The sequence below is a fragment of the Symphalangus syndactylus genome, chromosome 18 (genome assembly GCF_028878055.3).
Source record: "Symphalangus syndactylus isolate Jambi chromosome 18, NHGRI_mSymSyn1-v2.1_pri, whole genome shotgun sequence".
Classification (NCBI taxonomy): Eukaryota; Metazoa; Chordata; class Mammalia; order Primates; family Hylobatidae; genus Symphalangus; species Symphalangus syndactylus.
Window position 1 is genome coordinate 94,590,796 of NC_072440.2, and position 27,978 is coordinate 94,618,773.

The following is a 27,978-nucleotide window of genomic DNA, read 5'->3' on the forward strand; positions in this document are numbered from 1 at the left end:
ACTTCTTTGCTATTGTTTTGAATTTTCTCCCATAGCTCAGAGTAGTTTGATCATCTGAAGCCTTCTTCTCTCAACTCGTCAAAGTCATTCTCCGTCCAGCTTTGTTCCGTTGCTGGTGAGGAACTGCGTTCCTTTGGAGGGGGAGAGGTGCTCTGCTTTTTAGAGTTTCCAGTTTTTCTGCTCTGTTTTTTCCCCATCTTTGTGGTTTTATCTACTTTTGGTCTTTGATGATGATGATGTACAGATGGGTTTTTGGTGTGGATGTCCTTTCTGTTTGTTAGTTTTCCTTCTACCAGACAGGACCCTCAGCTGCAGGTCTGTTGGAGTTTGCTAGAGGTCCACTCCAGACCCTGTTTGGCTGGGTGTCAGCAGCGGTGGCTGCAGAACAGCGGATTTTCGTGAGACCACAAATTCAGCTGTCTGATAGTTCCTCTGGAAGTTTTGTCTCAGAGGAGTACCTGGCCGAGTGAGGTGTCAGTCTGTCCCTACTGGGGGGTGCCTCCCAGTTAGGCTGCTCAGGGGTGAAGGACCCACTTTAGGAGGCAGTCTGTCCGTTCTCAGATCTCCAGCTGCGTGCTGGGAGAACCACTACTCTCTTCAAAGCTGTCAGTCAGACAGGGACATTTAAGTCTGCAGAGATTCCTGCTGAATTTTTGTTTGTCTGTGCCCTGCCCCCAGAGGTGGAGCCTACAGAGGCAGGCAGGCCTCCTTGAGCTGTGGTGGGCTCCACCCAGTTCCAGCTTCCTGGCTGCTTTGTTTACCTAAGCAAGCCTGGGCAATGGCAGGCGCCCCTCCACCAGCCTCGCTGCCGCCTTGCAGTTTGATCTCAGACTGCCGTGCTAGCAATCAGCGAGACTGCGTGGGCATAGGACCCTCTGAGCCAGGTGCGGGACACAATCTCCTGGTGTGCCATTTTCCAGGCCCGTTGGAAAAGCACAGTATTAGGGTGGGACTGACATGATTTTCCAGGTGTAGTCTGTTACCCCTTTCTTTGACTAGGAAAGGGAACTCCCTGACCCCTTGTGCTTCCCAAGTGAGGCAATGCCTCGCCCTGCTTTGGCTCACGCACAGTGCGCTGCACCGACTGTCCTGCACCCTCTGTTTGGCACTCCCTAGTGAGATGAACCCAGTGCCTCAAACGGAAATGCAGAAATCACCCGTCTTCTGTGTCGCTCAGGCTGGGAGCTGTAGACTGGAGCTGTTCCTATTCGGCTGTCTTGGCTCCACCCCCCATATTCTTATATCTTAGAAATTTTTGATTATGTTAGAGCTTTTGTCTCCTTTTAGCAAACAATTAAATTAGATACCTGTTTTTTTAGGTCATAAATGTACTCTAAAGAAAAAAATGAAAGCAGCAGTCAAAGAGGTCATAAAGTTTAATTTTAATCATAAACTATCAGCTTTGACTGGAGATCCAGTATTCATATGTTTAGCAAAATCATGTGTAATTTAAAGATGTTAATTTTCTAGGTTTAAATTTTGTAGTATATTGGCAAAAAATAGACAATCAACCTGGACTTTTTTTTTAGGGAAGAGTTAAAGGAAACCACTGGTGCTAAGCAATGTGCTTCAAAATATGATTCTTTGGGAAAACAATTTAAAAATTAAAAGTTTTATCTGATTACTTTATAACTTGTGAAAATTGTGGATTGCTTTGGAATAATTTCAGGAGTCACCATGCCATCTCTATGAATATATTTAGAAAACTGGAAACCACAATTTCACAAAATCTTTTACCTTTTGTGAGTTTAGTAGTCACAACATTTAGGTAGGCTTATACTGATAAAATCTTGGCTGTGAATACCTCTGAAGTAAAATCAACTAGTATAGACTATGCAGATGTTAAAGCAACACAAACTTACTATCTTACGCTTCTGTGGATTAGAAGTCCAACACAGATCTCACTGGGCTAAAATCCAAATGTCAGTAGGGCTATGTTCTGTTTTAGAGGCTCTAGGGGAAAATCTGTTTCCTTGCCTTTTCCAGCATTTTTTGACTCATGTCCCTCTTCCTTGGTGCAAGATGCACGACTAGTTTACTTTAATTTTTAAGGTAAAAATGGATGGACATAGTACCTAAAGTTTAATTAGCTTTGTTAGATTTATTTTGTTAAGTTTAATATATATGGAACTTGATTTACTTCATTGTTACTATAAATATTTGTTCAGACCTGATGGCCAAAAGAAAGGAAGAAAATTTTTCCTCTCCTAAAAATGCCAAAAGGCCAAGACAAGAAGAATTGGAGGATTTTGATAAAGACGGTGACGAAGACGAATGTAAAGGTACTACTTTGGTAAGTGAAAAATTACAAAATTATGCTTTTTGACATGTTTTTCTTGTCACATTCATGATATCACATTCTGTGATAACTTAAAATCAAGAAAAAGTAATATGATTTTTTAAAAGTTGAGGTAAAATCTGTTCTGGCTAATTTTGAAGCTTGTGTTAATTATTAGAAAAATTAATAGAGAAAATAATCAAAGAACTGAATGTATAGAAACGTGAATAAAATTGACAAACTTTTAGTAAGACCAAGAAATGCAAAAAGAGAAAAGACACAAATTACCAATATCGGGAATAAAATAGGGGCTATCCACAGACCCTGCAGACATCCAAAGGGTAAGGAAATACAGTTAGCAACTCTACATACATAAATTTGACAACTTAGGTGAAGTGGACCAATCCTCAAAAAGGAAAAATTACCACAAGTCACCCAGTATGAAACAGATCATTTGAATAGCCCTACAACTACTAAGGAGATTTAATTCATATTTTTAAATTCCTAAAAAAGAAATCTACAGGCCCAGTTGGTTTCACTGGAGAATTGTACCAAACATTTAAAGAAGAATTAACATGAATCTACACAGTCTTTTCCAAAAATCATAAGAGAACACTTTTCAATGTATTATCTTGATACCAAAACCAGACAAAGAGGGACCCCCAAAAAAACAAACTGTAAAACCAGTGTACCTAATAGATATGGTTGCAGAAATACTGAACAAAATATTTGCAAGGAGAATTCAGCAATGTAGTTGTTCCTTGGCATTCAAGCAGGATTGGTTCACAGGACTCTGGTTCAGACCAAAATCCACTGATGCTGAAGTCCCTTATAATCTGCCCTGTGTATTCACATCTGCAGAACCCACAGATAGGAAAAGCCAACTATATGTAAAAAGAATTATACGTCATGATTAATGGGTTTATTTTAGGTATACAAGCCTGATTCGGAATCCAAAAATCAATCATTGTGATTTACCATGTTACAGGCTAAAGAAGAAAAATCATATGATTATATCACTCAGTGCAGCAAAAGTGTTTGATAAAATTCAACACCTGTTCATGACTAAAACTTTCAGAAAAATAAGAATAGACTGGAACTTCCTTAACATGTTAAAGAGCACCCACAAAAAAACTGACAGCTAACATTATACTTAATGGTAAAACATTGGATACTTTTCCCCAAAGATCAGGAAGAAGACAAAGGTGTTTGCTTTTAACACTTATTCAACATAGCACTGGAAAATCTAGCAGTGCAAATAAATCAAGGAAGGGAAACAGAAGGTATAGAGTTTGGAAAAGAAAAACATACACAAAACTGTCTCTGTTTGCAGATTATGTAGATAATCCATTTGTTCATTATCTACATAAAAAATCTCAAGGAATCTACAAAAAACTCTTAAAATGAATAAATACATTCAGCAAAATTATAGGATAAGGTATTTTTAAAATGCTTTACTTTTATATACTGGCGTTGGACACATGGACATTAAAATTGAAAATACCATTTTCAGTCACTCAAAAAAAATGAACCACTTTGGGGCATTGCAGATTAAAACAACATTGAGATACCAACACACCTGATAAAATGGCAACAGTTCAAACCACTGAGAGCACCAAATGCTGACAAGGATGTGGAGCAACAGGAACTCTCATTCATTGCTGGTGAGAATGTCCAGCCACTTTGGAACACAATTTGGAAGTTTCTTACAAAACCAAACATCCTCTTACCATACAGTCCAGCAATTGAACTCCTTAGTATTTACCCAACAGAGTTGAAAACTTACGTCCACATGAAAACCTGTGCATTCATGTTTATAGCAGCTTTATTTATAATTGCCAAAACTTGGAGGCAACCAAAATGTCTTTCAGTAGATAAATGGATAAATAAACTCTGGTATATCCAGACAATGCACTATTAGTATTAAGCTATTAAGCCATGAAAAGACATAGAGGGACCTTAAACGTATATTACTAAGTGACAGAAGCCAGCCAGAAAAGGCTACATGCTGTATGATTCCAACTATATGACATTCTGAAAAAGGCATAACTATGGAGAGAGTTAAAAATCAGTGGTTGGTTGCTAGGGGTTGAGGAAAGGGAGGGATTAATAGGCGGAGCACCGGATTTTTAGTGCAGTAAAAATAACTGTACAATACTAAAATGGTGGAAACATGTCATTATAAATTTGTTCAAATCTATAGAATGTACAATAATATCAAGAGTGAACCCTAGTACAGACTGTGGACTTGGGTTGATAATGATGTGTTAGTGTGGGTTCATCAGCTGTAACACATGTACCATGCTGATGGTGGATGTTGATAATGAGGGAGACTATGCATGTGTGGGGGTAGGGGGTTTATAGGATATTTTTGTATCTTCCTCTCAATTTTGCTGTGAACCTAAAACTACTCTTAAAAAATTAAGTATTAAAAAATGAAATACTTAGGTCTAAAGCTAACAAAATATGTACAGGACTAATATGGTAAAAATTATATAGTGCTGATGAAGGGAATCAAAGAATACCTGAATAAATGGAGACACATACTTATTCATGTATTAGACAACTCAATATAGAAATTATGTCAATTCTCCCCCAAAATGATATGTAAATTTAAATGCAGTTCTATTAAAACCTCAGCAAGATATTTTGTAGTGTATATTTTATTCTAAAATTTAGGTGAAAAGGCAAAGGAACTAGTAAATACACCTTGGGACATCCATACCATAAAATATAGCTTAACAATAAAAAGGAGTGAACCACTGATACAGGCAACAACAGAGAATTAGGCTGAGTGAAAAAAGCCAGTCCCAAGAGGCTACATTTTGTCTGTTTCCATTTATTTAACATTTTAGAAAGGGCAAAGTTAATAGAAATGAACAGATTGGTGGGTCAGGGGTTAAGGTGGGATGTGGATGTGACTATAAAAAGGCAACATGTGGGATCCTGGTGATGATGGAAATATTCTGTATTTTGACTATGTCACTGTCAGTATCTTGGTTGTGATATTGTCCTTTAGCTCTGCAAGATGTTACAATGGGCGGAAACTGAGTAAAGGGTACACAGGATCTCATTAAGGATTGCACGTGAATCTGTTATTATTTAAAAATAAAAATATTTTAAAAATTCTTCAACCATGATTTCCAGTATTCTACACATACAAGGATGTAAATGTTTTCTACTGTTTAATAAGATGTATGTCCAGAAGAAGAGAGCCAGGGAGTTTTTAAAGAAATCTTTAAAATACCTAGAGACTTGAAAATGGTCTTCAAAAAAATTAGAAGGGCTGATAAAATAAGGCTGATTTGTTCTGGTACTTAGAAACTACAAAATGCAAGTGACTACCCATTTGCCAAACTCTTTGTTAAACTATTTGTAAACCTTATCTAACTTAATGCTGACATAATATTTACAGTATAGGAAATATTCCTGTTTTACAGACTCGGAAACTGTATATTCTTTATACATTGCCAAAAGTCACACAGTTGCCATAATAAGTGACAAAGTCACAAGAAGAGCAGGCTTTACTTTTTAAGAACATGTACTCTGCTCTTTGAATTGAAATAGTGAATGTCAGATAGTGAATTCAGTGTTGAATGCATGGCTGGATCGTCATCTTTCAGAGGTATTCTAATTAAAGTACATAGGAAGTTTTGCTATGCCAATTGGGATAGCAGTTCTCAACAAAGGGGATTCTTCTCTCTCCCTTTTGTGCCCCCCAGGGACTTAGCAATGTCTGGACATATATTTGGTTGTCACAACTTAGGGGCAGGTATGTGTTGCCAGCATCTAGTGGGTAGAGACTGGGGATGCCGCTAAACCTATAATGCACAAGACAGACTCTCCCACTAACAAAAAATTATCAGACCCAAAATGTCATTGCCAATATTAAAAAACCTGGTGATACACTTTTAAATCCTTTAAAGATTTTGGAATGAGTACTGACTCATAGAAGGTTCTCATTTAATTTCATCTTATTCATTGAAGTTACCATTATTCACTTTCTGTAAATTTTTTCATTGGTGATGGTGCTAGTCTTTCTGATGCCAACAATCCTTGAATGGTTATAATGAGTGAATTAGATTGACCATTTTCTCCCATTGTTTTTTATTAATAGACTGCAGCAGAAGTTGGAATAATTGAGAGTATTCACCTAAAAAACTTCATGTGTCATTCAATGCTTGGACCTTTTAAGTTTGGTTCTAATGTCAACTTTGTTGTTGGCAACAATGGAAGTAAGTGTTTTTTCCCTCCTCGTTTGACTTTGAGCAGTACTTTGAGATTACAGTACATTAACTTTTTGAAATAGGTGACTATTAGTGCTAATAAATATTTTTTCTATAGATGTATAACTTGTGGTTATGAATATTCTTGGTATTTGCTGCCAGTGTACACTTAAATAAAATATTGAGTTAACTCTAGGTACATTACTTAAGTAATAGGGATAAACATTTCATGCTTATGTTTTTAATCTATTTATCTTGGAATTTATACCATAGAAGGGTAGACAAGTGATCCTCATTGCAATTGAGGCAGCCTTGTGTCTCACCTTACTAAACATTGTAAGAGCACAAATGAAGTGACTTGGCAATCCAAACATAAAAGTAATTCTCACCAGGTGGCCAACAAATGCTTTAAGAGGAGGTGGTATTTATGCCAGTTCTTGAATGAAAATTATTGATTCTGTAGGTCTCATTGGCAAGAAGAAGCTGAGATGTTCCAGGCAAAGATTGCTCATCAGCTAAGGTTTGGAGGAGTAGAGGTAGATGTGTATAGGAACTGGTAAATAACCTTATATAGTTTATTGTATGGTAGACCTTGGAGAGAGGCAGAAGCTAACTGTGGAGAGTCATGCTCTAGGCAATATTGTTGAGGATCTTGAATGTCATGAGTTTGGAGTTTTATTTTGAAGACAGTGGGGAACCAATTAAAGTTTTGTTTGTTGTTTGGTGGTTTGGGTTTTTTTGTTTGTTTGTTTGTTTGTTTGTTTGTTTTTGAGACAGAGTCTCCCTCTGTCGCCCAGGTTGGAGTGCAGTGGTGCGATCTCGGCTCAATGCAACCTCTGCCTCCCAGGTTCAAGCGATTCTCCTGTCTCAGTTTTGTGAATAACTAGGATTAGCGTGCCTACACGCCCAGCTAATTTTTGTATTTTCAGTAGAGATGGGGTTTCACCATGTTGGCCAGGCTGATCTCAAACTCTTGAGCTCAAGTGATCCGCCCGCCTCGGCTTCGCAGAGTGCTGGGATTAACAGGTGTGAGCCACTGCACCCGGCCACAATTAAAGTTTTTGAGTAAAGGAATGGCATGGCCACAATTCGTGAAACAAACTGACCACATTGTGGACAATGGATTAGAAGGGGAAAAATACAGGAGGCAGAAAGTTTCTGGGCAGTTCTGTGGTAGGCCCGCCAAGAATGAGGTGTTGGCTGCTGGGCTGAGAAGGTACACAGGGAGGGGAGGCTTGCCAGAGTCTACCAACTGGTGACAATGCTAGAATAGGAAGCTAGGTTATGTGTAGCTCTGCAGTCCCTTTTGTTGTTTTTCTTACTTTATCGTTCAGTCAAGAAGAAAGTGTCTCTAGGAGAAACAGATGGACAAGGGGATCACTGTTTTAGAGGGGGTCACATGGGACAAGAAATAAATACTGATGGGTTCTGAAGTTAGGTCTTTTAACTTTTTAAACAATGACTTTTATTAATAAAACCTAATAGAAGAGGAAATAATGCAAATAGTGGAGACAGTGCATTTGTTAATGAAGAAAAGAGAGTTAGAATAGGAACTTTAAAGGCATTCCAGGAAATAAATTGGGTTAATAAGGGGTGTGCATTAGTTACTTTGTGTTACTTTGTGGAAGATAATGGGCTAATAATAGTTGATTGGATTGGTTGAATGGAGTTCAGAAAATGGTTACCATATTCTGTGTGTGTGTGTGTGTGTGTGTGTGTGTGTGTGTGTGTGTCTGTGTGTGTGTGTGTAAAGAGAAAGGATCTCTGTCTCCCTGTCACCCAGGCTGGACTGCACTGGTGTGATCATAGCTCACTGCAGCCTTGAACTCCTGGGCTCAAGTTATCCTCTCGCCTCAGCTTTGAAAGTAGCTAGGACCACAGGCACATGCCACTATGCCTTCCTAATTTATTTATTTATTTTTTTGAGACAGAGTCTTGCTTTATTGCCCAGGCTGGAATGCAGTGGTGCTATGTTGGCTCACTGCAACCTCCACCTCCCAGGTTCAAGTAATCCTCCCACCTTAGCCTCCCAAGTTGCTGGGATTACAAGTGTGCACCACCACTCCCAGCTAATTTTTATATTTTTAGTAGAAATGGGGTTTCACCATGTTGGCCAGACTGGTCTCGAACCCCTGGCCTCAAGTGATCCACCTGCCTTGGCCTCCCGAAGTGCTGTGATTACAGGCGTGAACCACTGTGCCCAGCCTGCCTGCCTAATTTTATTTTTTGTAGTGACCAGTGCCTAATTTTATTTTTTGTAGTGACCAGGTGTTTCTCTGTTGCCCAGGCTGGTCTTTCTGGTCTCAGATGAGCCTCCCACCTCAGCCTCCCAAAACGCTGGGATTAAGGTATGAGCCACCATACCTAGCCCTCAGCTTGTAATATTTTAGTTCTGTTAGGGTATAAAGAAGTACACTTCTCAAAGAGCTAGAAAATGAATAATATTCAAGTTACAAATAATAATTGTCAAAATATTATATAAAAACATGTATATGACTTTGCTGATTTTTTTCTACTTAAGTTCATTCAACAAATAATGCAAGTACTTATTATGTGCTAATATTAGGGATACAGTATTGAATGAGAGAGACAACATTCCTATCCACATGGAGCTTACTTTTGAGGGATGTTAATAGTAGTTTCTGGCTGGCCCAGTGGCTCCCATCTATAATCACAGCGCTTTGAGAGGCTAAGGCAGGAGGATCGCTTGAGAACCAGGAATTTGAGACCACCCTGGGCAACGTACCAACACTGTGTCTCTACAAAAAAAATTAGCCAGGCGTAGTGATGTGTGCCTATAATCCCAGCTACTGAGGAGGCTGAGGCAGGAGGATAGCTTGAGCCCAGGAGTCCGAGGTTACAGTGAGCAATGATTGTGCCAATAGAATGTCAAAAAAATTAGATGAATTAATAATATACATGTAAATAGAGGGATAAATTCATTTATTAGGTTGATAGGCCAAGGTGGTACAATGAAAGTTTTAGGTTGGAAAGGTGTCACAATAATTTTTACCATTTTCTTTTTAGTGGCAAAAATTTGATTCCTGAAATGTACTATTTTTTTGCTAATAGTGGCAGCTCAATTTTTCCTTACATATATAACTTTTTTTTTAAGTTGTTGCTTTGCACGGGAAGAAAATTATAGTTGAATTTTAACATTTTATTTTAAAGTGAGTCTCATTCATAAATCTTTTTGCATTACATGGTAGGAGTCAGCTTTTTCCTTTTTCTTTTAATGAATGTGATTTCTTCAACATCTGTTTCTTTAGGTGGGAAGAGTGCAGTACTCACAGCTCTCATAGTTGGTCTTGGTGGAAGAGCAGTTGCTACTAATAGAGGATCCTCTTTAAAAGGTTTTGTGAAAGATGGACAGAAGTAAGTGTTTGCTTTCTACCATCTATTTCCAGTTCTTTAGTAAGAAAACAGATACTTTAGATTCCCAGTTCACATAGACATGGCTGGAAATGATGTGCCTTCCCAGAATAGGAGCAGAGGTGTCCTATTTTTTCATTCCTTTCTTTTACCCTTTGTTGCTGGCATGGCTCACTGTTGCCTGTTACCCTCTCAAGACAGATAGCTTGTGTAACTTACTGCCATGTGCCTGGCCATCTTGCTTCTGTTACTTGCTAAAAGAAATGGCTGTAATAAATCTATGTACCCTTTTTAACAAGTGTTTATAAACCTTGCTAATTCCTGACTCTTGACCCAAACCCAGCATCGGTGAGTCCACATTGATACGATAGTAGGGAGAGCAAAATCAGTGACCAGCCAAAGTGTCCCTGCACAAAACTTCTATCTTCAGCTCTCTAAGAAGTCCCAAAATAAGAATTCTACTTTTTGACTCTGATTTTATACCCTTTACCCAAGTGGGTTGCCAGTGAGTTTAATTTAAGGACCACAATGACAGATCTGTTTGTAGTCTATCCCGGACCCTTGGTGAATAGTCATATCACTACTCTCTTTGGCTTTACATTTATATTTCTTTTTGTCATAGGTTGCCATCACATAGCTAAATATGAATTGTCCAGTTTGCATCATCATGGACTCACTGCTTTTTGCCCACTAGCTGTTCTGTCTTCAGGCTTATCTCTTCATTCTTTTCCATACTGCCCCAGATACCTCTGAAAAGATCTTTGTTTTTCATAACAAGAAAATGCCCCAAATGCTGTCATACATCTTCTAGCATGAGGCTATTCCCATTCCTCCTTCTCATGCCCAGTGCGGAGAACTTTTGAAACTTAAATAATTAACACTAATATCCTTTTTCTCATTCAGTAGACTTTTCCTTCTGCTCAGTGTTATATCCATTTATCTTCTATTTTATTACCAAAGAATAGAACAAGGACAGGATGTGAATCAGGACTGCAGATTTCTTATGTATTCCTCAGAAGCCTTAGAAATCTTAACCTTAAGCCAAGATTCCAAATTGACTCAAAAAAAAGGAGAAAAGATACACAGAAGATTATTTCCCATGCTCTACGGCCTTGGGAAAAAAACTATTTGATAACAATTTCCAGCATAGTTTCTGTCTCCACTTCATGGGGCCCCAGTCCAGCAAAGTCTTCCTTTCACCACCAACCAAAATGACATCTGTAGCAAAAAATTAGTTATTTTAACACCTTTAAGTTAATAGTATCAACTCTATGTCAGTTCATTATATTTAGAAATTTTAAAAAAGTTATTATTATTTACTAGTCATTAGAATCCACGAGATATTCTTTTTTTTTGAGACAGAGTCTCACCCTGTCACCCAGGCTGAAGTGTAGTAGTGCAATCTTGGCTTACTACAACCTTCACCTCCTGAGTTCAAGTGATTCTCATGCCTCACCCTCCCAAGTAGCAGGGACTACAGCCATGCCACCACGCCTGGCTAATTTTTTTTTTTTTTTTTTTGTATTTTTAATAGAGAAGGGGCCTGGCCTTGAACTCCTGGGCTCAAGTGATCTACCTGCTTCGGCCTCCCAAAGTGCTGGAATTACAGGTGTGAGCCACCACACTCAGCCACAGTTGATTATACTTAACTATCCATTTCTTGGCTGTCCAAACAATCACCAAGTCTACTTGGCCAGATAGCACATTGAATTTTCAGATAGTCTTTAAGAAGAAATTATTTTTTATACACTGTTAAATGTTTTCTCAGTTAAATCCTTTTTTTTTTTTTCCCATTTGAGAAGTACTTAGACCAGGGTAGAAGCTTCTCTCTGAGACCCGTCCTCTGAATACTATTTAATAAAAAAAGACTAGCTTAAACACATCACCGACTTCTAAGGACATGGCTGCCTGTAGAGTGAAATAGTTATATATATTTTATTTTTTCTTTTCTAGTACAAAATTGGGGGAAATATATTTTAAAACACAGTTAGTGACCGCTAAAAACTCTAACCTTAGCTCAATCTTCTGTCTAAAAAACTAACTAAAAGCAGTTTTTCCACATCTTTATCGTTCTTATCTATCCCCTTCCTCATTGAAAACATTTGGCATTTATAAAATTTCCCTTGTTTTTATAGTCTCTGATTCTATCATTGCTTTTTTGCAGAATCAGCTTGTTGAGGTTTTTAGTTCTGCTCTTACTCTATTGCACATCTAAAGTCTATGAAGGAGTCTCACTTTGCCTGAAGAATGGTTGTCAGTGTGGTCCAGCACAAATTTGAGGTAGTTCTAAGGACTCTATCCCTCCCTTCCCCCATCTCTAACATTACACTCGCCATTTGTGACACCGGGGCTGTGGGCCTCCTACTTGGGATATTTCAAATCTGCTTGGAGATGCTTGCCTAATACTGTTAGGAGAAGCCAGAGAACTGTACCTTGAGACATTGCCTGGGACTCATCCTTCTAATTATCCACCAAGCCTTTGCAGTGACACAGGGACTGAATGAATCCTCCTAATGTATCTCTTCACATGAAAACCTTTCTCAGTGACCCAAGGCCTCATGCCCTTTGCTATTTAGATTCTCCTTAAACATAAACAGTTTACTGTTCCCTCCCTTGGCCTTCCTAATACCAACCCTGGTAGCCTTGGGGCCTTTGCAGTTGTCTAATTTTTGACATCAGCTGTGGCACAAGGGTTATAGAGGGACAAAAACTCATTCTCCTGTTTTATGTTCCTGATTTATTTAGTCAGGGATACAGAACTTATTACAGATGAGCTGGTGACCCAGAGAAGGAGCAGCTGTATCATCTTTTTATATGACTTTTCTTATTCCTTGTTCTCATCGATGTGCACTGCTGCCAGTTACTTCCGTGTAGATAGATTCTTCCTGAGTTGAGAAAGAAGCTAAATTCTTACTGTGGCACTGCTTGTTTGTGTTGTCATTCTGAAAAAAATCTCATAGTCAGTCTCTCTTTTCACTTAAGGCTCTCCTGTATTTACAGGCATTGGGTTCTATCGCTATTGACCCAAATTGAGCATCAGCACAGATATCAGTGTAAAGGGGAAGACTGCAGAGCTAGTGCCCAGCTCAGTTGTCTCTGTCTTCCTGCAGAAGTGGTTTTTTTTGTTTGTTTAGCAGTAATTATGAGGCTTTTTTATAAATGTTATTTTTTGAAGAATTTTGCTTTCTTGTATTTATTAGATTCATATAGCAGGCCAGGCGCAGTGGCTCACACTTGTAATCCTGGCGAGGCCGAGTTGGGCAGATCACTTGAGGTCAGGAGTTCAAGACCAGCCTGGCCAACATGGCGAAACCCCGTCTCTACTAAAAATACAAAAATTAGCTGGACGTGGTGGTGGGTGCCTGTAATATCAGCTATTGGGGAGGCTGAGGCAGGAGAATCACTTGAACCTGGGAGGTGGAGATTGCAGTGAGCCGAGATCATGCCACTGCACTCCAGCCTGGGCGACAGAATGAGACACTGTCTCAAAAAAAAAAAAAAAAAAATAAGAAAAGAAAATTTATATAGCAGTAGGATATCAGTGCCTCTGAAGTTCTCACTATACTAAAGATAGTTCAAATACAAGGAGTAGCTAGGAATGAAGATAATCAAGTAGGTGTTTGGTAATCAAGAGAGGTGTTTTCTTAATTCAGAGAGCAAATATATGTAGTCATTTAAGAAATGTTTTCATGAGGTACAGTAACTTAATGCCAGGTAATCATACTAGCTAATGAAATAAAATATTCATTAGCTACATTATCAGAGGCCAGCCACCCTTCCCCTCATACTTCAGTGGTTCTCAACCTTAACCGTTCATTAGAATCAACTTGGGGAGCTTTTAAAAAATCCCATTAATTGTAATTTTTTTGAGGCATATCTGTCTTAATTAGGTAATTTTGTTTTTACAGAAAAACCACACCAATTTATTCAAGGTAGCTCTAGGAAAGGATATTTACCATAAAGATGCAGGGATATATATCCATGAAACTGCAGAGAGGAAATACTGCGGGGTCTCTTGAGGGACCAGACTGAGACCCTGTAAGAACTGAGTCACTTCTGTCTCTGGGGCTTTCTTTTAATTGCATCTCTGGCTGTCTCTGTGTGTCTTGTCTCTGGGCCTCTGTCTTCCTCTCCCTCCCTTTGGTTTGTTCTGCAGCTCTCCTCTGTGCACCTCCCTCACAATCCTAACTTAATTGGCTATACTTCTGTGTGTGTGCACTGTGCTCTCCTGTCTCTCCTTATGAAAAGTGTACAGGTAAGTGAGTGTGTTTTTCTCCATCACTGTCTCGAGTATGTGTACTTTCTTATTTTTTGCTAATCTTTGTTGCTGTGTGTCTTTGCATGTGCAGGCATTTGTAAGTCTTACTGTCCTAGTCTGTGGGTGTTATGTGTAGAAGGAAGTGATCTTATGTTTTCTATGCCTCTGGTTCACTGCCAGTATCTGTGAGTATGTTATGTCTTTTTATTAGTCTGCCTAGGTGGTTTCCGAAGAGCTTATCTGTTCTATTCAGACTTTTCTATTTTCTTATCAGACTATAATGCCCTAAATTGGTTTCTCTAGATTTAGAGGCTCCATAACTTTGTAGCTCCCAGGATTCACCATCTCTCGACTTGATCATGTCTTAATTTGATTTTTTTAAAACCTTTTTATTTTGAACTAATTGTAGATTTACAGAAATGTTGCAAAGATAGTACAATTTTCTGTATATCCTTCACCCAATTTTCCTTAATGTAGATATCTTACATAACTAAGATGCATTTATCAAAGCTATGCAATTAACATTGGTACAATATCAACTAAACTACAGACTTCTGAAATTTTTTTAACCACATTTCCTTAGTTTGATTTTTTAAAGAAGAAAATCTGATTGCTCAGTTGGTAAAAATTTCTATATTTAGCTCAATCCCAAGAGGATGGGATGGAAACTTATATCATTGCTAAGCCCTTTCTGCTAGGGCACTTGTACAGAAAAGGATGGTGGAGCAACAGAGCAAACACTTCACTGTGTCTACTGTCTTAGCAGTAATTCACAGTGAAGCTCATCTGGAGTATTTCTTCCTGCATTTCCCACAAATGGGAACAGTTTTAGAGTATGATTACAAATTCACAAAAGCAAGTTTGTTCTGTTAAAGGTTTCATTTAATTACCAATTAAAACACTTTTATGTTAAGGGACTTTAGCATTTTGCCAGATGCTCATATGAACCAAGTAAAATATCTGCTTTTATGTGTAAGGAAATTATATCTTTATTAATGTCCTTCATCAGCATCTTTGTTTTTCTACCAAGTCTTATTTTAACACAAGTTGGAGTACACAAATAAAGATTTTTTTTTTACCCCTATAGATCTTAAAATATGCGTGGCTGTAAGTCTCTAAAATATCTTTAAAACTTAAAAAACTATAACAGAGCCTATTGGTTAGGCAGATTTATACTCATTTTATATGTGTGTTTAGCTGCATTGTACTATTTTAAAATACATCTTTTTAATGCCAGTAAAGCTTTAAGAAATTTTGGGCTTTAGTTTCTTTTTTCTTTCTTTTTTTTTTTTTGAGACCAAGTCTCTCTCTGTCGCCCAGGCTGGAGTGCAATGGCACGATCTCAGCTCACTACAACCTCTGCCTCCTGGGTTCAAGCGATTCTCCTGGCTCAGCCTCCCGAGTAGCTGGGATTACAGGCATGCGCTACCATGCCTGGCTAATTTTTATATTTTTTGTAGAGATGGGGTTTCGCCATGTTGGCCAGGCCGGTGTCGAACTCCTGACCTCAAGTGATCCACCCACCTTGGCCTCCCAGAGTGCTGGGATTACAGGTGTGAGCCACTGTGCCCAGCGTAGTTACATTTCTTGGTATCAAATGGTTTTATTTTTTATTGCCAAGGAATTGAAAAATTAAAATTACCTTTCTTAATTCTAATCCTCCTTGAAAATGTTACTACTTTACCATAATTCTTACTTCATCATTCTTTAAAGGCCTACTGTCAAGCCATGATGCTTCATATAACTTATAGTAGTCAGGCAGTATAATGTTGATTACATGATTTTTATAGGAAAATGTATAACTTATCTACATGTCTTGAAACAACTGAAACTTAATGGTTTTTGTGCAGATATGCTATTTTTGTTATGGATAGAATAGTCAGTCAATTATTTTTTATGAAGCTTCACTTATTCTCAACTTTATTTTTTTGTTAGGCACAGTATCATTAACGTTATGCTGTAGTGAACAATCAGTGTCAGCTGTTGATGTAAAGCTAATTTACAAATGAATTGGCCAAATTATTTGGTGGTTTTGAAAAATTTGAAAATTGTGGCAACCTGGTATTGTGATTACACTGTATCTTCATGTAACTTAGCTCAACCTCATTGTTTCAGCTCTGCAGATATCTCAATAACATTGAGGAACAGAGGAGATGATGCCTTTAAAGCCAGTGTGTATGGTAACTCTATACTTATACAGCAACACATCAGCATAGATGGAAGTCGGTCTTATAAACTTAAAAGTGCAACAGGTTTGTTTTGATTCTCTTTTCATTTCTTATAAAATATTAGGAAATACTCAAAAAGAATTAGATGACTTCTGGTATTGATTGAACTATCTTCCTTGTAACATGATTGGTTGTGTGCCTATATATATATGTGTGTGTGTATACATACACACACACGTGCATATGTTACACATGGTTGTTTTACCCCAGAATATTATAGCACCAAAAGCATGATTAGCAGAATTGGGGATTATTTGAAACAGGTTGTGCTATTTTGTTCTCACCTAGACTTCCTGTCACACCAGGGTTTTTATAGCATGTGGAAATAAATGGTTAGCAAAAGGTGCAAAATGACATAAAAGAAGAGGTGAGCATTTAGTTTTTGAAAAGAGATAGATAAGGAGCGAAATATGTTTAGCTATGGGAACAAGATAAGCACCATTATTGCATGTGGGTACTTTTTCTTCCTCTGTACTTGTGCCATGTTCATTCATATTTATACATATTCAGTGGTACCTTTCTTGATGATGCAATGAAAGCTAATTAATATTTATATTTTGTAAGTAACTATACATTTTTTCTGTGTTATGCCCTAGAAACAGTTTGGTTATTTCATATGTTTCTCATAACTAGGCTCTGTGGTTTCCACGAGGAAAGAAGAGCTGATTGCAATTCTTGATCATTTTAACATCCAGGTAATTGGTGAATTTGTGTTTCATATTCATACACCTTGTCATTTTTTTAGTGTGATTTCACTTGTGTAGAAAAGATTTAAATGGCCTCATACGAGTAAACTGACCACAGGAAGCATATGTGTAACTATTATCAATGAAGTTGTTTAAAATTTACTAATTCGGCCGGATGTGGTGGCTCACACCTGTAATCCCAGCACTTTGGGAGACCAAGGTGGGTGGATCACCTGAGGTCAGGAGTTCAAGACCAGCCTGGCCAACATGGTGAAACCCCATCTCTACTAAAAATACAAAAAAAAAAAAAAAATTAGCTGGGTGTAGTGGCAGGCGCCTATAGTCTAGCTACTTGGGGGGCTGAGGCAGGAGAATCACTTGAACCCAGGAGTTGGAGGTTGCGGTGAGCCAAGACTGTGCCACTGCACTCCAGCCTGGGCAACAAGAGTGAAACTCCATCTCAAAAAAAAAAAAAAAAATTTATTAATTCAACACAGGATTGTCAATACATAACATAACACCTTTAATTTGATAGACCAGTCAAGAAAATTTAGTCCATACTGCTCTAGGCTAAAATTTATCTTAATAAGGATGTCAGGTTTCTTTGCTTTCTGCTATCCTAGTCAAAATAGCATCATTGTTCCCTAAACTCAGTTGCTAAACTCTTCTTTTTTTTTTTTTTCTGGATGAGTGTTTAGCTTCTAAAGTTGCTAAATTCTTAAAGAAAATTTATTCTAGAAAGATAAAGCATTTCTCTATTTTGGAGCTATTGATCACACTTGTAGGGGACAAGGCTTGAGTCCTTTCTGCTAAGATACTTTGGCTAAATTAATTGATAATAGGGTACATGTAGTTCTGTAAACATTTACACTAGCATTATCTTTAGAAGACACCTAATCCAGGCTGTTTGTTTTGTAGATGAGAAACTGGGAGCCACAAAAAATAAATTTATACTTAAGGCTGTCTAGACGTGGTTACTGGTAGAACCTGGATTTGGGATCCACACATCCTGTTTCATTCTACTGTTCTATCCATTGTGCAATACTGCCTCGTTACAAAATTAAGAACACCACTCTTGCCATCAAATAAAGAGAACAATTAGGAGTTTGGGTTGCTTTTCCAGTTTCATTTAGAACAGAGGGTACAGAACTTTCTGTGATGGTGGAAATGTCCTGTATCTATGCTATTCAGTGGGGTAACCACTAGCCACATGTGGTTCTTGACTAACTTGAAATTGCGACTAAGAAATTGAATTTTTAATTGTATTTTTTGGAAGTAGAAAAAGCCACACGTAGCAAATGGGCCTGCTGCATATCAGACAGTACAAGTTTAGGAAAAATAATTCTTAAAATCTAGAGAAAAGCAGGTACAGCAAATAAATTTCTAACTAGAATGCAGACAATTTATTAGAATCAGGAAAACCAAAAGTTAAAGTTGATGGAATCATGGGTGTTGGGAGAATCTTGAAGGGCATTCAGTATACTGTATAAATATTCTGTATTTACCCTGTGTAGAATCTCCACCAGGTTTTCCTGTGCAGGTGCTTGAAAGGATAATGGTGGGGTAATCACCTCTGTCCAAGGCTTCTTCCTTCTGTGGACAGCTGTATTTATTAGAAAGTTTTCATTATGAGGAAAATTGAAAAAAGCCTGTTTCTGTAAGCTCTCACTTCCTTGGGGAATGTAAAACATGTTATTCTCTGTTGAAATATTTAAAGATTCCTAGACCTTTTCTTGCCTGGTTTACTTAATGTGTAACAAAAGATTCAGGTTCATTGATTAAAATGCAGAAGGTCTAGAGCCGCGCCACAGGTAGATGTGGAGCACTTGAAGAGTGGGTAGCTCAAATTGAGATATGCAGTAATGTGAAATACACAGCTGATTTTGAAAACTTAATATAAGGAATAACTTAGTTTTTTATATTGATTACATGTTACAGTGATAATATTTTGGTTATATTGGATTAAAAATATGTTATTAAATTTAACCTATTTCTCTATATTTTTAATGTGGCTACTAGAACATTTAAAATTGTATTTGTGGGCTGGGTGCAGTGGCTCACGTCTGTTATCCCCACACTTTGGGAGGCTGAGACGGGTGGATCACCTGAGGTCAGGAGTTCGAGACCAGGCTGGCCAACATGGTGAAACCCTGTCTCTACAAAAAAAAAAACACAAAAATATAGGCAGGCATGGTGGCACATGCCGTTAGTCCCAGCTACTCGGGCGGCTGATGTGGGAGAATTGTTTGAACCCAGGAGGCAGAGGTTGCAGTGAGCCGAGATCACGCCACTGCACTCCAGCCTGGGTGACAGAGTGAGACCCTGTCTCCAAAAAAAAAAAAAAAAAAAAAAAAATTGTGTGTGACTTGCGTATATTTTTCTTGAACTGTGTTGGTCTAGCATAACCAGGAGGGAAGAGGGTATTTAATATCTCTAAGTGTCTGATCATATTTGTCTTCTGTGCCTCCGTTTCTTATCCTCTTGCTGAAGTTTACCAGTTTTTGCTTTTTGCTTTTTTCAGGATTCTGACAGATAAAGCTACAACATTCTTTTTTTTTGGTTGGATTTTAGAGACTGGGTTTTGCCATGTTGCCCAGGCTAGTCTTGAACTCCTGGCCTCAAGCGATCCTCACACCTTGGCCTCGGCCTCCCCAAGTGCTGGCATGAGCCTTGGGACAGGGTCTCACTCTGTCGCCTAGGCTGGAATGCAGCAGCATGATCACAACTCCCTGCAACCTCCACCTCTCAGGCTCAAGTGATCCTCCACCTCAGCCTCCTGAGAGCTGGTACTACAGGCGGGTACCACTACACCTGGCTAATTTTTGTACTTTTTGTAGAGACGGGGTTTCACCATGTTGCCTAGGCTGGTCTTGAACTCCTGGGCTCAAGCAGTCCACCTGCTTCAGCCTCCCAAAGTGCTGAGATTATAGGTATGAACCACTGTGCCTGACCAAGATTCTTAAATAATCCCAAGAGGAGTATGACAAGTAGGAACTCCATTTCAAAAACAAAAAGGTATAGAGAAATGAGTATAAACTTTAGTGAAGCTTTTAATTGAAAGTTGATGTTAAGATGTTTGTTATTAGAGCTACTACTGCATTAGGTCTATTAAGAAGTCAGATGCAGTATGAAATGAAGAGCTAGGGGGGCTTTGTGAAAAAATATGTGGCAGATGTAGACTGGTCTATATAATAAGAAACATGTCACATGTAAAGTTTTGTTTGTAACTACATAAGTGTTTTTTATTATCTTGAGAGGCCCAACATTTTACTTAAGAGAAATGTTTTAGCCATTGGTATACCAACAAATTACACAATATTTATTTTGTAGATGGTAAACATGAAGGGTTTAAAGTTTTTTTCATTTATACAATAACCTTATGAAGATTATTTTTAACATGTAAACTGATTTGTTAGTAATTGAGTAATGTTTATCATGTAAACTTATTTGTTAATAATTGAGTAATGACCCTGAATCTTTTTGAAAAAAGTTGTATTTTTTCTATACTTTTCCAATTGTACTTTGATATCTTAACTTGTTAGGTGTATTAGTCAGCGTTCTCTAGAGGAACAGAATTAATAGGAGATTTTATATATATATAAAATATATAAAGAGAAGTTTTAAATATTAACTCACACGATCACAAGGTCCCACAATAGGCTGTCTGCAAGCTGAGGAGCAAGGAAAGCCAGTCCAAGTCCCAAAACTGAAGAGCTTGGAGTCTAATGTTTGAGAGCAGGAAGCAAACAGTTTTGGAGAAAGATGTAGGTTGGGAGGCTAGGCCAGTCTAGTCTTTTCACGTTTTTCTGCCTGCTTTATATTCCAACCGCGCTGGCAGCCAATTAGATGGTGCCCATCCAGATTAAGGATGGGTCTGCCTTTCCCAGCCCACTGACTCAAATATTAGTCTCCTTTGGCAATACCCTCGGGAACACACCCAGAATCAATACTTTACATCCTTCGGTCCAATCAGGTTGACACTCAGTAAGAACTGTCACGTTAGGCAAAGGTAGTTTCATTCAAGCAATGACTAGTTTCCAAAAGATAGAAATGACTTCATTATTTTCATTTGTTTTACAATATCCTCATGAAGGAATAATATGAAGAACTTCTGTAAGAAAAATAAACAATACTTGTTATCATGATTCTGATTAGAAATAACTGAGTTAGACTGTTTAGTTGGAGTAACTGACTTGTCTAAGGCTACATAGGAAGTTAGCAACAGAACTCAAACAAGAACCCGAGGTGGCTGACTCCTTACCATGCTAGGACTCTTCCATTCTGCTGTCCCATGATTAACCAGTGGCATGAGGGTGATATTCTATACAGCAGGTAAGAAGTGAAAAACTTTGTAATAAAAACACTTTTTCACAGGGTTCTTATGCTTGTGCCCTCATGTACTGGTAGAATATTGAATGTTAACTATACCATGTATGTCGGTATAATGAAATTTTAAATTACTTTTCCTGCATTGTACATTTCTAACTTTTTTTTTAGTATTTTTATTCTAATGTTACAACCTTTGGCTATTGCTTGGCGTTCCTGATGGCACCATAGGTCACTTGTAATGTATGTTTCAGTTTTTACCTATCTTTAAAGCGTTAAAGTAAAATATTCAAAAATGAATTTTTGTTTGTTTGAGGTGGATAATCCAGTTTCTGTTTTAACACAAGAAATGAGCAAGCAGTTCTTACAGTCTAAAAATGAAGGAGACAAATACAAAGTAAGTGGCACCAAAGTAAATATAAATCCATTTAAAAAGAGTACCTTTAGGCATTTTGTAAACAATATTCTTGCTCACATAATGGAATCTGAGTTTTTTTTTTTTTCCTTAAAGCCATCTATTTAAAGTAATTCAATTTCCTAGATTTCCTAGATTAGGAAATTGTTAAGTAAGATGGGAGTATAATTTTTTTAAATCTTCGTTTTTACTTTTTGGCTTTTAATTCTTAATCTTTAAGGAAATACAGGGTAACAGTTGCTCCTACATGCATAATAACTTGTAAATCTTTTTTTTTTTTTTTTTTAAGACAGAGCGTTGCTCTGTCTTCCAGGATAGAGTGCAGTGGCACAATCTCAGCTCACCGCAACCTCCACCCTTCAGGTTTAAGTGATTTTCGTGCCTCAGCCTCCCAAGGAACTGAGGTTACAGGCATATGACACCATGTCTAGCTAATTTTTGTATTTTTAGCAGAGATGGGGTTTCACCAGTTTGACCAGGCTGGTCTCAAAATCCTGGCCTCAAGTGATCCACCCGCTTTGGCCTCCCAAAGTGCTGGGAGTACCGGTGTGAGCCACTGTGCCTGTAAATCTTAAACTATTAAAAATTTTAAAAACTAACAAAATACTTGACTATACTGCTAAATATTCTGTGTAGCCTTTTGAGTGAGTTTTGGTATTATTCTAAAAATTTAAGCTGTACAAAGACCAACGATGCCAGTCTTTTCAGCTGTTTTTGCTTAAAGAATGGAATTAGTGAAAATGAGCTTATCACACCCCACAGTGTTTTCTTTCATGGGGCTTTAAGAGCTTTTGCAAATGAACATGTGGATGGGAGCATAGTAGGTTCAGTCAATTTGAATCTGAAATATGATGTATTCTTTTGTGTTCGTGTGATTGCTTATGTTTTTAATGTCTTTTTACATCATTGATCTACAAGTTTTTAGAGACTAAATTTTTCTTTTTTTAACAGTTCTGTGGAAGTTAACAAACTCCTAATTGCGTTTTTTTGTTATTGATAATAGTTCTTCATGAAAGCAACACAACTTGAACAGATGAAGGAAGATTATTCATACATTATGGAAACGAAAGAAAGAACAAAGGAGCAGATACATCAGGGAGAAGAGGTTTGTAAACAGTTAACGTAAATCTTTTTGAGATCAGCCAAATTCTTATAGTACTTACAGTAAATGACATTGTAAAACTATGTGTCTGTATATTTATATAAAACTAGTAATATTTTTATAGCACTCTGAAGTATATGCAATGTAGTGTTTATATTCCGGGTATTAATTAGCTGTTACTTTTTAATTTTGTAATAATGAGTATGTACATGTCTTACTTTCTGTATTAGATTATAAGCTAGAGAACAGGGCAGTATCTTACATACTTATCCTCTGATAATATGACTAATGGGTTCCACAATAAGGTATGGTAGTTTAAGTAGTTTAAAAACTATAAGTAGTGTAAAAACTGCAATATTTCTTCTGCTGGGATAATAAGCACAAGCTTCAAGCTGTTATTAAACATAGTATGCCTTTATAATTATATACCATAATCTACAAATCATAGTAATTATAACTCTAGTAAAATGTTAACATTCCTTAAGCAACTGGTAGGTTAGTAGCAGCTATGACATCCTTACTCACCAGGCTTGGCAGCTGTGCAAATTTGCTTGCACTTTAAATCACTCATGCCAGCCATGACTTATTTCAATTTGTTTTTAAATCTGTTATATTTTGTTCTTATACTTTCTTCTTTAGATTCCTGAAAATCCAACTTTCTGTGTGATAATCAGAGACCTCAAAATGTTGAGGCTTACATTATAGCTGTTTATCCAGTATATTAAGTCCCACCAATTTTATGTAATTGCATATCTTGTTCATTTGTTAGTTTTATATAACCAGTTGAGTTTTCATCAACTTTGTAACTTGTCCTTTTGAGGTAGGATTATACTAATGATTAAAGTCAAATTCATTATGTTATGCTGACCTTTTTACTTCACATTTTTGAGGAATGCGTATTTTAAGTTAGGTCTATAGTTAGGTGGTTCATTAAATGAAAACTCAAAAATCAAGGATGAGTATATTTATTTTTATTTCCCACATTATCCTTTCAAACCTGGGTTATGTGGTGGTGTTTAAGGAGCTACTATAAACCACAAAAATACTAAAGCACGCTTTTTTGGAATATGAGTGTTATTATTGGGGAAGGGAAATATTTGTATATTCAAACAAACTGTACATACTATATATTACATTTATTATTTTTAATATAATCAGGACTTGAAATAAATTTGTTTCAGACACTTGGGATTAAACACTTATTTTCTCCATGGTATACTAAGTATACCAGTAACAATTAAAGATATTGTAATTATGAAGTATAAGGAGCACTTCCCTAAATTATGTAGGAGAATTCCTGATGCATAATATGCACTCAATAAGAACTTTTCTCTTAATTCTCCTATATTCTCAAAATAAACTCCGGGTTTTAATAATTAAATCTTTAAGAAATAGCATGTAAAGGCTAGAAACTAGAATAATCATTCAGTCGATACTAAGTTCTTACCATGTGCCTTGTAGCATCGTGCTTTGGCCATGGTCATATAGTGACAAATAAATAGGAGTCTGGGGGTCATAGACCTAGTTATTCAGCAGGAAACATAGATGGTAAATAATTTGAGTATCGTGAGGACTACTAAAAGAGATGTAGACTAGACAACAGCATTTAATAGGGTACTGGCAGTGTCAGGGACAGTCATGATGGGGTAGTATTAAGGAAGTGATGCCTAAGAAGAAAACTGAAGGATGAGTAATAACAGGCAAAGGACGGTGAAGGCAAGGAAGGATGTTCTAAGAAATAGCATGGTTAAAGCCTCAGGGGCAAGAAAGCATGTGTGCTTTTAAAAAACTAGAATTCCAGATTGGCTAGAGTGAAAAACACAGGTGTGAGAGATGAGAGGCCAGGTTGTGGAGGACCTCGTAAAATTTAGGGGGCAGTAGAAGACATGAAAATGGATGACTTCATTAATTGTGTATTTTCGGTAGATTACTCTGCTGTACAAGAGAATGAACTGCTATAAGAAGAGAAGAGATGTGGAAAGATCGATAAAGAAGGCATTATCATTGTCCAAAGAGATGATGATGGCTTAAGTTAAGGATATTGGTAGTAGTAAGAGAGAGAACTTTGAAATGATCTAGGCAGATGTTGTAGTGGACATGGAGAAGTCAAGTTAAGACAGAGGCATCAAAGGTGACTGAATGACCTCCAAATTAATTACTTTAGTAGCAAAGTAAGTTTATTGAGATAGGAAGTTTGGGAAGAAAAGCCAGTTTTTCTTTTTTTTTTTTCTTAAGAAAGCTGAATTATATTTTGAACACATTAATTTTGAGGTGCTTATAATAAAAGCATCCAAGTGGAAATGTGAAGTGGGAAGGTGGATATGTAAATTAAGAATACAGAAGTCAAGTCTGGCCTCAATAAAAATTTGGGAGTTGTCAGTGTGCTATTAGTATATAAGCCAAAAGAATAATTTAGATTGCTGAGATAGGGGAAAAGTGGGCCCAGGCCTGAACCATGAGAAGCCAAGGGCAGAGAGATTTTGAGAAGGAACCAGTCATGACTGTGAGATGTACCGTGTGGTCTGACACTGCATGAATTGACAAAACTCACTATATTTAATGACATAATCTTCATAGATGACTATGGCAAGGTGGGTTTCAGTAGCAGTGAAAACAGTAGCCGCATTCGTGGAACTGGAAGATGTGAGGAGATGGAGGAGACAGAGACAATTTTCATGAAACCTGGATAGAAAGAGAAGAAGAGTTTTAGAGGAGGAGGTGGTGCCAAGGGATGAGTATTGGTGGTTTTGTTTATAAGTTGGAAAGATGAGCAAGTAGTGATGAACATGAGTCATGAATAGGGTAAAGTGGAAACAAAGATGAAAAGATGTGATGGAAAAATCAGTGGATTTAGACCTTTGAGAAGGTAGAAAAGGGGTAGAATACAAGATACAGTTGGAAGATGGTTTGGGTCTTAAATATGAGGCCACCTCTCTTTTGTTGCAAAAGGAAGGGATGGCTGCTTTAGATTTGTAGTTAAGATTGTTGAGGGAGTTTCTGTCTGATGGCTTCTAATTGTCTAAGCTGGAGAGAGGGAATGAATGAGGGAATATGGTGGCAGGGTGTATGAGGTTTGAAGGGAATGATAATAGATTGAAAGAATTTTGGAGAATGGGAAAGTGCATTAGATAGGGAGACAAAGTAAGGTCTACAGTGTTCAGGCCCAAGTTGAATATGGTAACCATGAATGAAGGGGAGAGGCTGTCTACCCAGGTGTACAGAATATGAGGTCTGTAAGCTACAGAAATTGTTTGAATATCACAGTATTTGATATTTGGTGATTTTTAATTAATTATTAAAAGTGAACTCAGTTCCTGGCCAACATGATGAAACCCTGTCTCTACTAAAAATACAAAAATTAGCTGGGCGTGGTGGTGCATGCCTGTAGTCCCAGCTACTTGGGGGGCTGAGGCAGGAGAATCGCTTGAACCTGGGAGGGGAGGTTGCAGTGAGCCGAGATTGTGCCACTGCGCTCCAGCCTGGTGACAGAGTGAGACTCCGTCTCAAAAAAAAAAAAAAAAGTGAACTTAGTTAAGAAAATTATAACTTGTTTGATTTTCAGAAATAAATTTCTTCTAATCCTTACATTCTCTTTGGAATGCCTACCGACTATACTTTGAAGAACAGACCATCATGTCTATCAGATAGGGAATAAAGAGGGAAAATGGGAAAGTGAGTTTTGGGATTTCTCTATATTTGTGTAGTCTTGAACCTTTAATTCCTTTGCTCTTCATCTGAAGAGTATTTGGCCATTTTTATAGTGCAGAAAATCACAAAATTATTGGACTTACTAAAAGTATACCAAAGAATCAAGAATAATTTAAAAAAATAGAAGTTATTTTTAAACAAATATTTATGTAGTACTTGTTTAGGCATTGTTTTTAAAAGAAATAGATTTGCAAGAATATGTTTTTTCAACATTAATAAAAAATACATCCTTTCTGTTTTCTTTTTTTAAGCGGCTTACTGAACTAAAGCGCCAGTGTGTAGAGAAAGAGGAACGTTTTCAAAGTATTGCTGGTTTAAGTACAATGAAGACTAATTTAGAGTCCTTGAAACATGAAATGGCTTGGGCAGTGGTAATTATCACTTAATTACTTGTTCACGTATCTATGTGATCTGCAGAATGTATTTGGTTATTAGTGTTAATCTTATCAATTTGCTATATAATTTCTTTTTTAGGTCAATGAAATTGAAAAACAATTGAATGCTATCAGAGATAATATCAAAATTGGAGAAGATCGTGCTGCTAGACTTGACAGGAAAATGGAAGAACAGCAGGTAATTACAGTTTTTTAAATGCAGATTTAATAGGTTGAATCATATGAAATTACGGATATTAGACTATTTATGACCCACCAAACTGGCAGTTTCAGACTGTATATTTGTCTATATTTGAATTTATTGCTTAGGTGAAATAGACCTAAGCTTGTTTTCAAGGCCTGTTGTGGTAACTCTCTTTTGAAAAGAATACTCTATCTATGATAAGCCTGTCTGAGGCTAGGGCTCTAAACTTATGCATATTGTCAGTGGAACTTTGTTACTGACAAGACATATAAGAAGAGCATGAAGCTTTTACTCTTCAGTTCATTAAGGAGTTGAAACAAAAAGACCTTAGAAATAAAACAGTGCTAGGATAATATAAATTAGAATCACATTAAAGGTAAGTATCAGAAAGTATGAGAACTCAGAACTGAAAACAATGCCCAGAGATTGCTAAGGGAACTGAGATTTATGGTCCAGAACCAAGATGGCCTGTCAGAGGATTTCATATAGGTGGAAGACAAGTAGGATTCATTGTTAGGTTTGTTAAGGTTAATTTCAGCCTGACATCTAAGAGTGCAGATAGAAACTACCCTATCTAAAATTCAAAAATGTCATAAAAGTCTTCCACATGGGCCTAGAGGTTACAGAAGTTGAGTGTTGAGTAAAGGCAGTCACTCTCTGTTGGGGCTTTCCATGTGGACCCTTTAACATTCAGCAGATCCACTCCTTATACTCACTGTTTCTTTTTTGAACAGCTTTATTGAGATATCATTCATATACCACATAATCCACCCATTTAAAGTGTATAATTCACTGGGTTT

At 37.3% G+C, this 27,978-nt stretch overlaps 1 protein-coding gene across 4 annotated transcripts in view; it reads left to right on the forward strand.

Moving 5' to 3' along the window:
• The window catches only part of SMC6 (structural maintenance of chromosomes 6), a 97,759-nt gene that overhangs the window by 13,767 nt on the left and 56,014 nt on the right, over positions 1-27,978 (forward strand). For 3 of the 4 annotated variants that reach the window (XM_055254167.2, XM_055254165.2, XM_055254166.2), the window contains 9 exons: positions 2,169-2,293; positions 6,396-6,513; positions 9,774-9,879; positions 16,250-16,386; positions 16,996-17,057; positions 21,691-21,771; positions 22,793-22,894; positions 26,851-26,970; positions 27,074-27,172. In XM_055254167.2, coding sequence (XP_055110142.2) covers positions 2,174-2,293; positions 6,396-6,513; positions 9,774-9,879; positions 16,250-16,386; positions 16,996-17,057; positions 21,691-21,771; positions 22,793-22,894; positions 26,851-26,970; positions 27,074-27,172 — 945 coding nt within the window. In that variant the 5' untranslated portion in view covers positions 2,169-2,173. Of the gene's footprint in view, positions 1-2,168; positions 2,294-6,395; positions 6,514-9,773; positions 9,880-16,249; positions 16,387-16,995; positions 17,058-21,690; positions 21,772-22,792; positions 22,895-26,850; positions 26,971-27,073; positions 27,173-27,978 lie in introns of those variants that run through there. The other variant, XM_063622820.1, reaches the window with a different exon arrangement.